This window comes from Mercenaria mercenaria, unplaced genomic scaffold (assembly GCF_021730395.1).
Source record: "Mercenaria mercenaria strain notata unplaced genomic scaffold, MADL_Memer_1 contig_1219, whole genome shotgun sequence".
NCBI lineage: Eukaryota > Metazoa > Mollusca > Bivalvia > Venerida > Veneridae > Mercenaria > Mercenaria mercenaria.
In genome coordinates, this window is record NW_026459201.1 from 1 (window position 1) to 13593 (window position 13593).

The 13593-nt window shown below is 34.7% G+C and overlaps 1 protein-coding gene and 1 long non-coding RNA gene across 2 annotated transcripts; both read right to left on the reverse strand.

Moving 5' to 3' along the window:
* Positions 1–1260: 1260 nt before the first annotated feature.
* Positions 1261–5576, reverse strand: LOC128551528 (uncharacterized). Its single transcript, XR_008368820.1, has 3 exons — positions 5487–5576; positions 1785–1896; positions 1261–1334 (listed from the first exon to the last, which is right to left on the reverse strand). It is a non-coding gene; the product is annotated as an uncharacterized LOC128551528 (long non-coding RNA).
* Positions 5577–6138: 562 nt separating this feature from the next.
* On the reverse strand, positions 6139–9445 carry LOC128551527 (uncharacterized). Its single transcript, XM_053532420.1, has 3 exons — positions 9248–9445; positions 8937–9110; positions 6139–6269 (listed from the first exon to the last, which is right to left on the reverse strand). Exons 1-3 carry the CDS (start codon positions 9380–9382, stop codon positions 6246–6248), a joined length of 333 nt encoding a protein of 110 aa, XP_053388395.1. The 5' UTR covers positions 9383–9445; the 3' UTR covers positions 6139–6245.
* Positions 9446–13593: the final 4148 nt, after the last annotated feature.

Sequence of the window (13593 nt, forward strand, 5' to 3'; positions counted from 1 at the left end):
GGCCCTATAGCGCTCACTGAATCATGTTATTTGATACTAAAGGTCATGGTGATCTTGGCCTTTGCCCTCAGGCTCAGGGTCACCAATTGGCCTGGACCAACATCCTTGTAAGTTTGAAGTTCCTATCCCCAAAAATTGCAGAGTTTACAATCTTTCTGATAGTAAAAGGTCATGGTGAAATAGACCATGACATCTGCCCTCGAGTATATATCTGCTAGTCAGGACCAATATCCCTACTAAGTTTTAAGGTCCTAGCCCTAACCATTGTTATGTTATAAGCTTTTTTGGTACTACAGGTCAGTGTGACCATGAACTTTGCCCTCGGACACTTTTATTGGTCAGGACCAACATCCAGGCTAAGACTGGGGGTCCAATCCCCATGCTTTTCCAAGTTATCAACCTTTTTGGTACTGAAGGTAATAATGACCTTGTGCCCCCCCCCCTCCCCCCTTGGGCAGGGCTACTGTTCACCCCTGGGGCATAATTTGAAAAATCTTGGAGGACCACTAGGCAATGCTACTTAAGAAATATAATGCCTAGGCCTTGTAGCTTCAGACCAGAAGGTTTCAAAGTCTTTTCCTTTTCTAGTCAATGTAAAATGTGTGACCCCAGACAAGGCCATTTTTTACTTTAGGAGCAGAATTTTAACAATCTTGGTAGAGGACCACAAAATAATGCCACATACAAAATATCAAAGCACAAGGCCTTGTAGTTTCAGACAAAAAGATTTTTGATGGTTCTTCCTATACAAGTCTTTGTGCTAAGTAATTTCAAAATCCCTTTATGAATGGAAGAATTATGGACCGGACAATATACCCTGTTAAACTTTGACTTAGTATGACCTTGACCTTGGAGCTAGGGGTCTGGGTCTTGCGCATGGCACATCACCTCATTATGGTTAACATTTTTGCCAAGTTGTTTCAAAATCCCTTCATGGATGGCAGAGTTATGGACCGGACATGAAACAGACCATGTTAACCTTTGACATCTAAGTATGACCTTGACCTTTGAGCTAGGGGTCCAAGACTTGCGCACGACACATCGTCTCATTATGGTTAACATTTATGCCAGGTTATTTAAAAATCCCTTTATGGATGGAAGACTTGCAGCCCAGACAAGAATTTACTGGATGCACATGTATTTTTAGCAAACATTACGCATACTTAATAAGGTACTTCTACATAGAAAAAGTTTTTAAAGCCATAGAATGTAACAGATGTTGGTCAGTCAAGAAAGAACAATATAATTTTCTATCAATTTACCTTGAGAAGGATCTTCCCCATGCTTAAGCACTTCCCTGGATGCTGCAGCTGCAATTCCGCTATCTACAGGAACTGAAACATACAAAAAACCTGAATTAAATCTTCCTAAAGCATTTTGTTTTAACATACAACAATAAGACATGAAATGTATGTAATTGTATAAATCAATAGGCAAACTGGTAGAACTGTCTCTTGCTGATAACAAAATCTCCATAAATTTGTTTAAGCTAAAAATGCTAGGCCTTCGCAAAACTTTTGCAGCAACTTTTATCTTGGGTCTACCTTACACTACAATGATCCTAAAATGTTATAAGACAGATCTTTGAAATATTGCCACCCTGCCAAACTTTACTCTGGACAGAGGCTTGCGAAAAAACTTAACCTTTTCTTGTGTTTCTTAGGTGGTACCAACTTGAATTTACCCTACTGTCTTTGATTTCACTGATGAGCAAATTAACAAATTAACCACTGTGTTGTCCTCAAAAAGAAAACATTCAAGACATTTCAGGAATGAAAATTTACCATGTACAAGTGGATATTTCCATTTGAATAGTCTTCTTCCTACAGTGAATATCTCATTGTGCTTTAGGTAACGCCCTTCAAAGAACTTTGTCTCATTGTGAAATGTGACCACCTGTAATTAAATAAAAAGAGTTTACCATGTTGATATATTTCCGAACAAGAGCTGTCACTATTGACAAATGTCCTCGAAGCATTATTGTTCTACCTTTGACTTTTTAGTGTGACCTTGACCTTGGAGCTAGGGGTCTGGGCCTTGATCATGATACGTTATCTTATTATGGCGAACATATTATCAAGTAGCATATTACAGCAACAAAACGGTGCTTGCAATATTGGCTTCAAATCCTTAATATGAAAGATCATAGATTAGTAAAAAAATGTGTCCATATGTTACTACATATGGATGATCAAGGTCATAACAACCGGGCATCTGAAATCAAAAACCTACTTACGAGAAATGGATTTGGCTATGTTTGGCACAATCAGTATGTAAGTGAAGAAAAGCAATAAGTATTTATCCAAAGACTAAAAGACCAATTTCTCCAAGTTTGGACAGCAAATATAACAAGCAGCTCTAAACTTCTGTGTTACAGCAGTTTCAAAACAAATTTTGAACATAAAGAATATCTTAATATGATAAATATAAGAAACTTACGAAGTGCATTGGCCAAATTAAGAATATCAAACCATGATCTTGGTATAGAAATAGGAAGAGATAGAAATATTCCTAGAGAGGAAAGAATTTGTGAAATATGTCAGAAGGGGAGAACTGTATTGAGTCCGAATTTCATTTTGTTTTAATTTGTAAAGCTTACACAGCTTTAAGAAAACAGTATATACCACGTAAATATTGGGTTTTGCCAAATATAAATAAATTTAATATACTGCTTAGCTCAAGGTCAGAAAATGTGTTGAAACATTTAGCATACTTTGTATACTATGCATTTAAGCCCAGAACGGAGCTAAGAAATTAGCTCACATTATAAATATGTGACTGCACATGTAGTGAGTACAACTAAGAACTTAACATACCAGATGTGACTGTATGTATATATGTACACTGATTTCTTGTAAAATTATGTTACTACCAGTGAACTTCCACAATATTGTCCAAATGTAACAAGAGCTGTCCGTAAGACAGTGCGCTCGACTTTTCTCAGTGCTTGCCTCTGAATTAGAGCTTTGCCATTGAAAAAAATTCCAAGTTAAAAAGGGACATAACTCTGTCAAAATTAAAATCAGAGTATGGGAATTGTTTCTCCTGGTGTAGACTTTGATGGCAAATAAGTATTTTAAGTCTCAATTCAATAGCTTTGATAGTAACAGAGATATTTGACTTTATCAAAAACTTTAACCAAAAATTCTAAGTTAAAAAGGGGCATAATTCTGTCAAAATTCAAAACAGAGTTACGTTGATTATTTCTCCTGGTGTAGACTCTGATGATAAATAAGTATTTTAAGTTTCAAATCAAAAGCTTTGATAGTAATAGAGATATTCGACTTTATCAAAAACTTTAACTAAAAATTCTAAGTTAAAAAGGGACATAACTCTGTCAAAATTCAAACAGAGTTATGGAATTGTGTCTACTGGTGTAGACTTTGATAGTAAATAAGTGTTTTGAGTTTCAAGTCAAAAGCTTTTATAGTAACAGAGATATATGACTTTATCAAAAATTTTATCAAAAAATTCTATGTTAAAAAGGGGCATAATTCTGTCAAAATTCACAACAGAGTTATGGGAATTGTTTCTCCTGGTGTTGACTTTGATGGCAAATAAGTATTTTAAGTTTCAAGTCAATAGCTTTGATAGTAACAGAGATATTTGACTTTATCAAAAACTTTAACCAAAAATTCTAAGTTAAAAAGGGGCATAATTCTGTCAAAATTCAAATTACAGTTATGGGATTGTTTCTCCTGGTGTAGACTTTGATAGTAAGTAACTATTTTAAGTTTCAAGTCAATAGCTTTAATAGTAACAGAGATATTTGACCTTATCAAAAACTTTAACCAACGGCGACGCCGACGCCGGGGCGAGCGCAATAGCTCTCCTTTTTCTTTGAAAAGTCGAGCTAAAAACTTAGCATATCAGATGATGTAGATGTATGTATACATTTAAATTGATTTCGTGTAGAATTATGTAATTACTAGTTGTCCAATTGTTAAACAAATGATATACATGTACATATTTGTACCATTTTCCATTAAAGGGAACCGTGCAGTATCTAAAGTTATAAAGCGATATTATTTTTTTTAATATACACACATTTTACCTACTACATTTTGTGTTCTGTTTAGTTAGTATGCCTTTCTGTTTCGTTTCATTGAAGGCCACTGATTAAAATTTCACATCGGTTGAATTAAAATACTGAGATATAAAGAACTTGCAAATATCTTTTTTCGACCACGGTAAAAGTTCAAATAAACACTAGAAATTGTATTACAAATTATACCTGTAATTTAAACAAGGAGCTGCGTTCAATAAACGCTTGATGCCCCCGGTGGCATCCTTGTCGACACAAAGCAACTTAAGTCCAAAACGAGGTCAAGTTCAAGGTCAAGGTCAAACTGAGGTCAGGTAATGTCTGAAGATGAGGAATGGTCCCAGGTTACATCTGCATTAGTATCAAGTCATTCTAGTTAGGGGTATTGATGCTAGACGAAACGGTCCCATTTGGTTAACCTCGTACGGACGGACGAATGGACAGATGCCCATACGATTCATGTATTAGGTGGTCATTCCATTGTTTGAAACGACGAAACGGACAGACAGGACAATCACAATATGCCTCCTGCATCAGTAGATGACGGGGGCATACAAAAGCAAAACATTATAGAAAATATAGTTATAATTCCTAAACAGTTCGCAGATCATATAAATAATACTCAAAGATGGAAAGGATATGACTATGATGTTAAATTAAGTGTATATGTTTGATAATATATTGTTTGAAACCTACTTGTAAAATTTACACTGCTCTGTACATAAGCATAATAATACTTGTATAAACATTATGTTGTTTTTGGCCGGTGGCCTATATATCAATAAAGAAACTATCATTGTCATTTATGCCAAGTTATTGCAAAATCCGTTTATGGATGGCAGTTACAGCCCCGGCAAGAATTTACACAGAAGGATGCATGCATGGACGGACAGTGTGAATTTAATATGCTCACTTGCATTTACTGACAATCTATAGCTGCAACTGACTTAATCCTTACTATGTTAAAGTAAACAACAAATATATGTTCAACAGGTTTAATATCTACAATTATAATGTGCAACTTTTCAATAACAGGAGGGTTGTGATGACCCTAGTTCGCTCATCTGAACTTGGAGCAAAACCTCAAGAAGAGCAGCAGTTTGCGCTATTATGTCATTAGATCATGCATTGGAATGTTAAAAACCTGAACACAATTAATTATCACAAAATCTGACAAATGCTCTCTCCATTTATGATAAGAAAAGTAACAAGAGCTGTCAGTGCAGTGTGCTAGACTATTCTCAGTGCTTGATAGTATAATATAAGCCATCTTGAGTAAACAGCTTAAGTCTAAAAAGTTCAAGGTTATTTACAGTTCAAGGTTATTTACATTAAGAACTTTTTTTTTGTCCATAAAGGACCATAATAATAAACATAGATATTTTTGCAGCTTCTTTCAAATGCTTGCAGGTGCTGGGAATAATGCTTTTAGTATACTAACCTTCCAAGTGCCAAAACTGTAGAACACATTGCAAATGCATTACATTCCTGCTCATCTTTTATAACAGTTATGGTTCCCCACAATTTAACTGTAACAGAAAACACATTCTAGAAATCTTGTACCAAATTATTTTTTGAACACAGGAACTTAACAAATTTAGTTTCTTGCTGTATATGGCGCTGAATGTTTCTTAGAGAATGGCAGTCACACACTGTGATTATTATAAGCATGTGAATATAGATTTGTTTTGTGCTTGGTTTAAACATTATTATAATTATTCTATTAATCACAATTCATTTACAACATGTACATATATAAAAATACAGGACAGAGTAGGAAGCTGAAACCTTATTTGAAACTATCTCCTTGTTTTGTGTTTTGAGGGTTAACGTCCGTTTTTCAGCAATAAAACAAAACTATATACTGGCGAGCTGTTAACCTATTCTAGTTTTCTTGGGTCTCTTAATTAGTACTAACCTTTCTCTCAGCAAGTAACTGACAACTTTCCCTATCTTATCAGAGGTTGGAGACGAATGACCAAGACACAATTGCCAAGATCAATCATCACAAAGTAGCAGAGCTATAATAACTAGAATGTTAACACTAGGAACAGGTTACCTTGTTTTTCATGGCTGGAGGACTTCTTATTGAGTTCACTGCTGAAGAGTTTTCCTTATCAATCAACAAAGGGCTCCTGGACTTTCTCAAATATGGAAGTGGGTGCATTGTTGTCAGGATGATCGCCTTCTGTGAGCAAATCTACAGAGCTACAATGGCTGGACTCTGAAAACAATTTAGTATTTAGTATTTTTATACAATCACTATGACAAAGTTTAACACTTATTTTGTACAACTTCATACATACATTATGAGATATTATGTGTAGACACATGAACCACAAAACAAGTTAAACTTCTATATACAGTGTGAGGTACATAAATGTATATCAATACTACAATCTCAAATCATTTCCTTTTTTACAGGGTTCCCACAAAGCTGAGAAAATAATCTTTTCTGACTTTTCTCTGATCAAAGTCCAATTTTCCACGACAAAAACAATTCGTGTTCACAGAGCTAAGCTGGTCATAGATCAATAAATATTGGCCTCAATTGTCCCTATCAGCTTAATTTTACCATCTTTCTAGTTATAATGATGAAAAGAGTGTAAAGAAAGTCTGTTACAGTTTAGCAAACCACTGTATTTCTTTAGTGAGATGTAACAGACAATAAGAAAGATCCATACTATTCACTGAAAAACATTTTGTGTTTTACTACTTGAAGAGTTCAAACAGACATATGACGTTCTGTGAAAATTTGTTCTTATTCATACTTGATTTTTATACAAAATAGCATTTTTTTTACTAAAATTTAATATTACTGAGGTAGGCCCCTTGCAGCCTTAATAACACTGTCATATATGCTGCAATATAATTTAGAAGAAATTTGTTTTGTTTTATATTTTCAGGAGTTCAGTTTCCATTGTAAAAATGATAATAGATCAGTCATGAAATTAAAAAGACATGCCTGTTTATTTTCAAAAGTTAAAAAATTCTGAGTACAGAATAAGTACTAATTTTGCAGGAAAGAACATCTGAAATTAATATTTCTACTGCAATGCAATATGTGAACGTATCATCATTTAATATGAATAAAAAACTATAGTTTTCTTAGTTTTCCACTATTACTAATGCTGTCAGTGTGTTACTATTCTAATTGAAAAGAACTTTCCTTACACTTTTTACATATATACAAGAGATTAGCAGCATTTCTTTTTGTTTTTTTTTGTTCAGTATTCCCTTTTAATTAGCTCAGTATTAGATTTGAAGCCATGATGCCCAATATGTCCTGATATCCACCCTAAGTATTAGTTTGTTTTTCTTGAATTCCTTTCTTATTCTTTCACTTCTTCTATGAGCTGAATTCTACAGTATTACAGGGTAAAATTAAAATGCTGACATAGCACATTATTAACAAGGTCATAATGATAATGGCTCGCTCACCTGTGTAATATGAGCTACATGTCAAACTGATGCTTAAATATCAAGAAAGTAGGTAAGTAGGTCATGTTCATGGTCACTTCAAGTCACTTTTAAGATAAGTGTGCAAAACTTGGAAGAAATCAACTAGGCAATGATACAACCAAATATCAAAGGCCTAGGCCTTGAACTCTCAGACAAGAAAAAAAATCAATTTTTTTCCTATGTAAGTATATGTAAAACTTGGGACACCCTGGGCCTCTTTTCAACTAAGGGGCATAATTAGAATAATTTTGGTAAAGTACTACTAGGCAATAAAACGTACCAAATATCAGAAGCCTAGGCCTTCCAGTTTCAGACAAGAAGATTTTAATTTTTTTCATAAGAAGATTTTAAAGTTCTTCAGATATAAGTATATGTAAAACTCTGGATCCCCAGGGAAGGGCCTCTGATTACTAAACCCTCAACCTCAAATTCCAAATTTCCCTGACTTTTACCAAATTTCCAATTTCTCTGACCAATTATAACAGGAGCTGTCCGTAAGACAGCCAATGCTCGACTTTTCAAATCATTTTCCCAGAAGCAGGAAAATACTACCCTAAATGTTGAAATATCTATAGAGTTTCAGTCCAGTATCTGCATTAGTTTTGGAGAAGGTAACTTGCATGCAAATCCTTAACTAGAAGTTTGAAGTTCAAAAGAGGACATTATTTGACCAAAATGCATGTCAGAGTTATGGGACTTGATGCTATCAACTGGTTTTATAACCCCAAAGACACATGTGAAGTTTCAATTTAATATCTGCATTGTTCTGCAGACAGTAACTTGCATGTAAAACTATAACCAGAATTTCATAATTCCAAAAGGGGGCATAATTTGCCCAAAATACATGTCAGAATTATGGGACTTGACTCAGAGAGGTTGGTATCTGATTTAGAAAAAGAAAAAAAATAAGTATCAAATCTATATGCCTTTAAGTAATTGCTGTATTTACTTGCACGCAAAACTTTAATCAGGATTTTCTAAGTCCAAAAGAGGCCATAATTTGGCCAAAATGGTTATGGGACTTGATGCTACCAACTAGTTTTAAACCTCCAAAGAAGTTTCAATTCAGTATCTGCATTAATTTTGTAGATAGTAACTTGCATGTAAAACTTAAACCAGGATTTTCTTAGTCCAAATGGGGGCATAATTTGCTAAACATATACATTTTTTTTCAGAGTCATGAGACTTGACCTAGTAAGGTTGGTAATTGACCTAGAAAAAGAAGAAAAATATGTTTCAAGGCTATATACCTTTTAATAACAGCCATATGTATTTGCATGCAAAACTTTAACCAAGGTGTCGCACTGACGCTAGGGTGAGTAAAATAGCTAGACTATTCATAGTAAAGCTAAAAATTCTCTGACTTTCCCTTGACCTGGAAAAAATATGTTTTTCCCTGACTGTGGGAACCCTGAAAAGGTAAAGTTACCTTGCTTATTGGTGCTTTCTGGACTGGAGGGCTTCTCGATGCTTTCACCGCTGAAGAGATCCTTATCCATCTCATTACCAAGGGCTCTTGGTCTTTCTCAATGATGAAAGTGTGTGCTTTGTTTTCAGGTTCATTGCAGTCTGTGTGCGAATCTAGAGGTACCATGGCTGGACTCTGAAACCAGACAACAGAGATGTTTATTCATTCACTTTGACAGAGCTTTACACATATTTCATAGTATAAAATCATAGATACATTACATGGACACCTTCATACATACATAATGAGGTATTATGTGTAGACACACATACCTGGCTTATTGGTGCTTTCAGGGTTGGAGGGCTTCTTGTTGCTTTCACTGCTGAAAAGTTCCTTTTCCATCTCATTGCCAAAGGGCTCCTGGTCTTTCTCAATAATGAAAGTGGATGCATTGTTTTCAAGGGCATCACAGTCTGTGTGCCAATCTACAGAGCTACCATGGCTGGACTCTGGAAACAATTTAAAATTTAGTATCTTTATACAATCACTATGACAAAGTTTTACACATATTTTGTACAACTTCATACGTACATTATGAGGTATTATGTGTAGACACACAACAAATTAAACTTCTGAATACAGTGCGAGGTTCATAAATGTACATCAATACTGCATCTTGGCACATAAACGTCAAATCATTTCAACCAGAGCTGTCAAAGGACAGCGTGCTTGATCTTTCTCTGCTTGTCGATAAAACAAAACCTGAAGGTAAAAATTTCTAAAAGGGGCATGTCGCATAAATCTTTCAACATCAGAAGATAGCTATTGGTATTGCTTTTTCTAGTTGAGATGCCTGTAGGAAAGATGTATTTCGTTCAAGTTTCAAAATAAATCCTTTTGATAGTATTCAAGTTTCAAAATAAATCCTTTTGATAGTATTCAAGGTACTGGACTTAATAAATCAAGAGGGCCATGATGACCCTGGATCGCTCACCTGAGTAATATGAGCTATATGTTTCAAATGTCAAAATGATGCTATAAGATTAAGAAAGTAGGTAACATTCATGGTCAGTGAAGTCAGTTTAAGATCGGTGTGCAAAACTGTATTAGTCATCCAAATTTCAAGGCGCTGTCTTAAAAAAAAAAAAAAAGTAGGTCAGCAGGTCAAGGTCAAAGTCAAGTGACCCCTAATTACTTAGAGTCAACAGGATATTATAATAAAACTGTCTAGGAAATATGATCAGAAAATCCTTTCCTTTTTTTTTCCTACATAACTCATATAACATGTGATCCCAGGGGTAGGGCCTCTTGTCACCCAAAGAACATAATTTGAACATTCTTGTTTAGACAAGAAGATTTTTAAAAAAAATCCTGTATAAGTCTATGTAAAACTTGGGACCCCTGGGGTGGGGCAAATTTTCACATAAGGCAATGATACATACCAAATATCAAAGGCCTAGGTCTTGGGGTTTTAGACAAGAATATTTTAAAAGGTTTTTAATATATGTGTTTGTAAAATTGGGACCCCCGGGGCGGGGCCTCTTTTCACCCCAGGGTAATAATTTGAACAATCTTGGTAGAGGACCACAAGGCAATGCTACATACCAAATATCAAAGGCAATCTTGATAGATTTATTTATTTATTTGGGTTTTACGGCGCACCAACACAGTATAGGTTATATGACGCCAAACAGGACTACAAATTTTGGTTCTACACCTCATTTATTGGCGGTGTTTTTTTCTGTGGGATGTATCATGGATGTTCTCCGGACCGTTTAGGTAGGGATTGACCCAATCATCCGGGACGGTTTGCATGCTGTGATGCATTTCGCAGACATCATACCGTTTAATTCTGTCTGTTCAAAATGTAAGATATCTTCTGTTCTATTCTGCTCTGACCTGTGTCTTTGATAGGTCAGTTAATGTTTTATGATATTGTATTTTTGTTTCATGTTTTGATCTGCCTACCTTCCAATTTAAAATGCTTGGTATCTTATTACCGTAATTTAATTTTAATTTCTTCTATAATAGTTCAATTCCCATTTTTTATTGAACATTATATAAATGTTTTTATGTAAAGCACTTTTGAACGTATTTTTATATGAAAAGAGTGCTATATAAATGTGGTATATAATAATAATAATTTACATCGAAATAAAAACATGAGGTATGGAATCAAAACTTACATACCTGCTAGAATCACAGAGTTACTGCAAAACCAAGTGTTAAGACCCTGTTAGTCGCCTCTTACGATCATCAGGGGAGGTAATCAGATATAAAATAACTCTGGAACCTACGAATGGATCTGATTTGTCATGGAATCCAAGATTTATTGTTGATATTTTGGAAGTTTGTATCAAATAAAACCATAAATGAAGTCTCTATATGGCTGCAAAAGCCAAAATAGCCAATTTTGGACCTTTAAGGGGCCATAACTTTGGAACCCATGAAGGAATCTGGCCAGTTCAAGAAAGGAAGGAAGATCTTGTAGTGATACAAGTTTTATGCAAGTTTGGTTAAAATCAAATCATAAATGAAGCTGCTATTGTGCAGACAAGTTCAAAATAGCTAATTTTGGCCCTTTCAGGGGCCATAACTCTGGAATCCATTAGGGGATCTGGCCGGTTCAAGAAAGGAATCGAGATCTTATGATGATACAAGTTTTATGCAAGTTTGATTAAATTCAAATCATAAATAAAGCTGCTATTTTGCAGACAAGGTCAAAATAGCTAATTCTGGCCCTTTCAGGGGCCATCACTCTGGAACCCATAATGGAATCTGGCCAGTTCAAGAAAGGGACCAAGATCATATGGTGATACAAGTTGTGTGCAAGTTTGGTTAAAATAAAATCATAAATGAAGCTGCTATTGTGCAGACAAGGTCAAAATAGCTAATTCTGGCCCTTTCAGGGGCCATAACTCTGGAACCCATAATGGAATCTGACCAGTTCAAGAAAGGAACCGAGATCTTATGGTGATACAAGTTGTGTGCCAGTTTGGTAAAAATCAATTTATAAATAAAGCTGCTATTGTGCAGACAAGGTCAAAATAGCTAATTTTGGCCCTTTCAAGGGCCATAACTCTGGAACCTGTAATGAGATCTGGCCAGTTCAAGAAATGAACCGAGATCTTATGGTGATACAAGTTGTGTGCAAGTTTGGTTAAAATAAAGTCATAAATGAAACCACTATCGTGCAGACAAGAAATTGTTGACGCACAGACGCACGAGACGGACGGACTGACGACGGACGAAGGGTGATCACAAAAGCTCACCTTGTCACTATGTGATAGGTGAGCTAACAAGAGCTGTCCGTAAGACAGCGCGCTCGACTTTTCTCAATGCTTGACTCTGAATTTGAGCTTTGCCAGTAAAAAAAAAACCAAGTTAAAAGGGGCATAACTCTGTTAAAATTCAAATTATAGTTATGAAAATTGTGTCTCCTGGTGTAGACTTTGATAGTAAATAACTATTTTGAGTTTCAAGTCAAAAGCTTTAATAGTAACAGAGATATTTGACTTTATCAAAACATTAAACAAAAAAATCTAAGTTAAAAGGGTCATAATTCTGTCAAAATTCAAATCAGAGTTATGGGGATTGTTTCTCCTGGTATAGACTTTGATGGTAAATAAGTATTTTAAGTTTCAAGTCAAAAGCTTTGATAGTAACAGAGATATTTGACTTTATCAAAAACTTTAACTAAAAATTCTAAGTTAAAAAGGGACATAATTCTGTCAAAATTCAAACCAGAGTTATAGGAATGGTGTCTCCTGGTGTAGACTTTGATAGTAAATAACTATTGAGAGTTTCAAGTCAAAAGCTTTAATAGTAACAGAGATATTTGACTTTATCAAAGATTTAACAAAATTTCTAAGTTAAAAAGGGGCATAATTCTGTCAAAATTCAAATCAGAGCTATGGAGATTGTTTCTCCTGGGGTAGACTTTGATAGTAAATAACTATTTTAAGTTTCAAGTCAATAGCTTTGACAGTAACAGAGATATTTGACTTTATCAAAAACTTTAACCAAAAATTCTAAGTTAAAAAGGGGCATAATTTTGTCAAAATTCAATCAGAGTTATGGGAATTATTTCTCCTGGTGTAGACTTTGATAGTAAATAACTATTTTAAGTTTCAAGTCAATAGCTTTGATAGTAACAGAGATATTTGACTTTATCAAAAACTTTAACCAAAAATTCTAAGTTAAAAAGGGGCACAATTCTGTCAAAATTCAAATCACAATTATGGGGATTGTTTCTCCTGGTGTAGACTTTGATAGCAAATTATCACTTTTAAGTTTCAAGTCAATAGCTTTGATAGTAACAAAGATATTTGACTTTATCAAAAACTTTAACCAACGCCGACGCCGACGCTGGGGCGAGTGCAATAGCTCTACATTTTCTTCGAAAAGTCGAGCTAAAAAAGGGGACATAACTCTCTGAAATTCAATCCAGAGTTATAGGAATTGTTCTCTGATGTTGACGTATACTTTGATAGTAATTAACTATTTCAAGTTTCAACTCAATACTTTTGATAGTATTAGAGATATTTCACCTTATCAAAAACTTTAACCAACATAAGGGAGACGCTGACAAAAAGTCAATCTAAAAAGTATAGTTCTATCTATCTATCTGCAGTTGACGTCAAATCCCTTGCGGGAACGTAGACATTTGCGCATCAAA

What these genes read in the sequence shown, in the direction of transcription:
- LOC128551527 (XM_053532420.1), bottom strand. Translation starts at nt 9,382, where the DNA reads ATGCCCTTGAAAACAATGCATCCACTTTCATTATTGAGAAAGACCAGG. An exon ending in TGAAAGCACCAATAAGCCAG is followed by an intron (nt 9,111 to 9,247) that starts GTATGTGTGTCT and finishes GTCTGGTTTCAG; the next exon opens with AGTCCAGCCATGGTACCTCT. An exon ending in AGAAAGCACCAATAAGCAAG is followed by an intron (nt 6,270 to 8,936) that starts GTAACTTTACCT and finishes AATTGTTTTCAG; the next exon opens with AGTCCAGCCATTGTAGCTCT.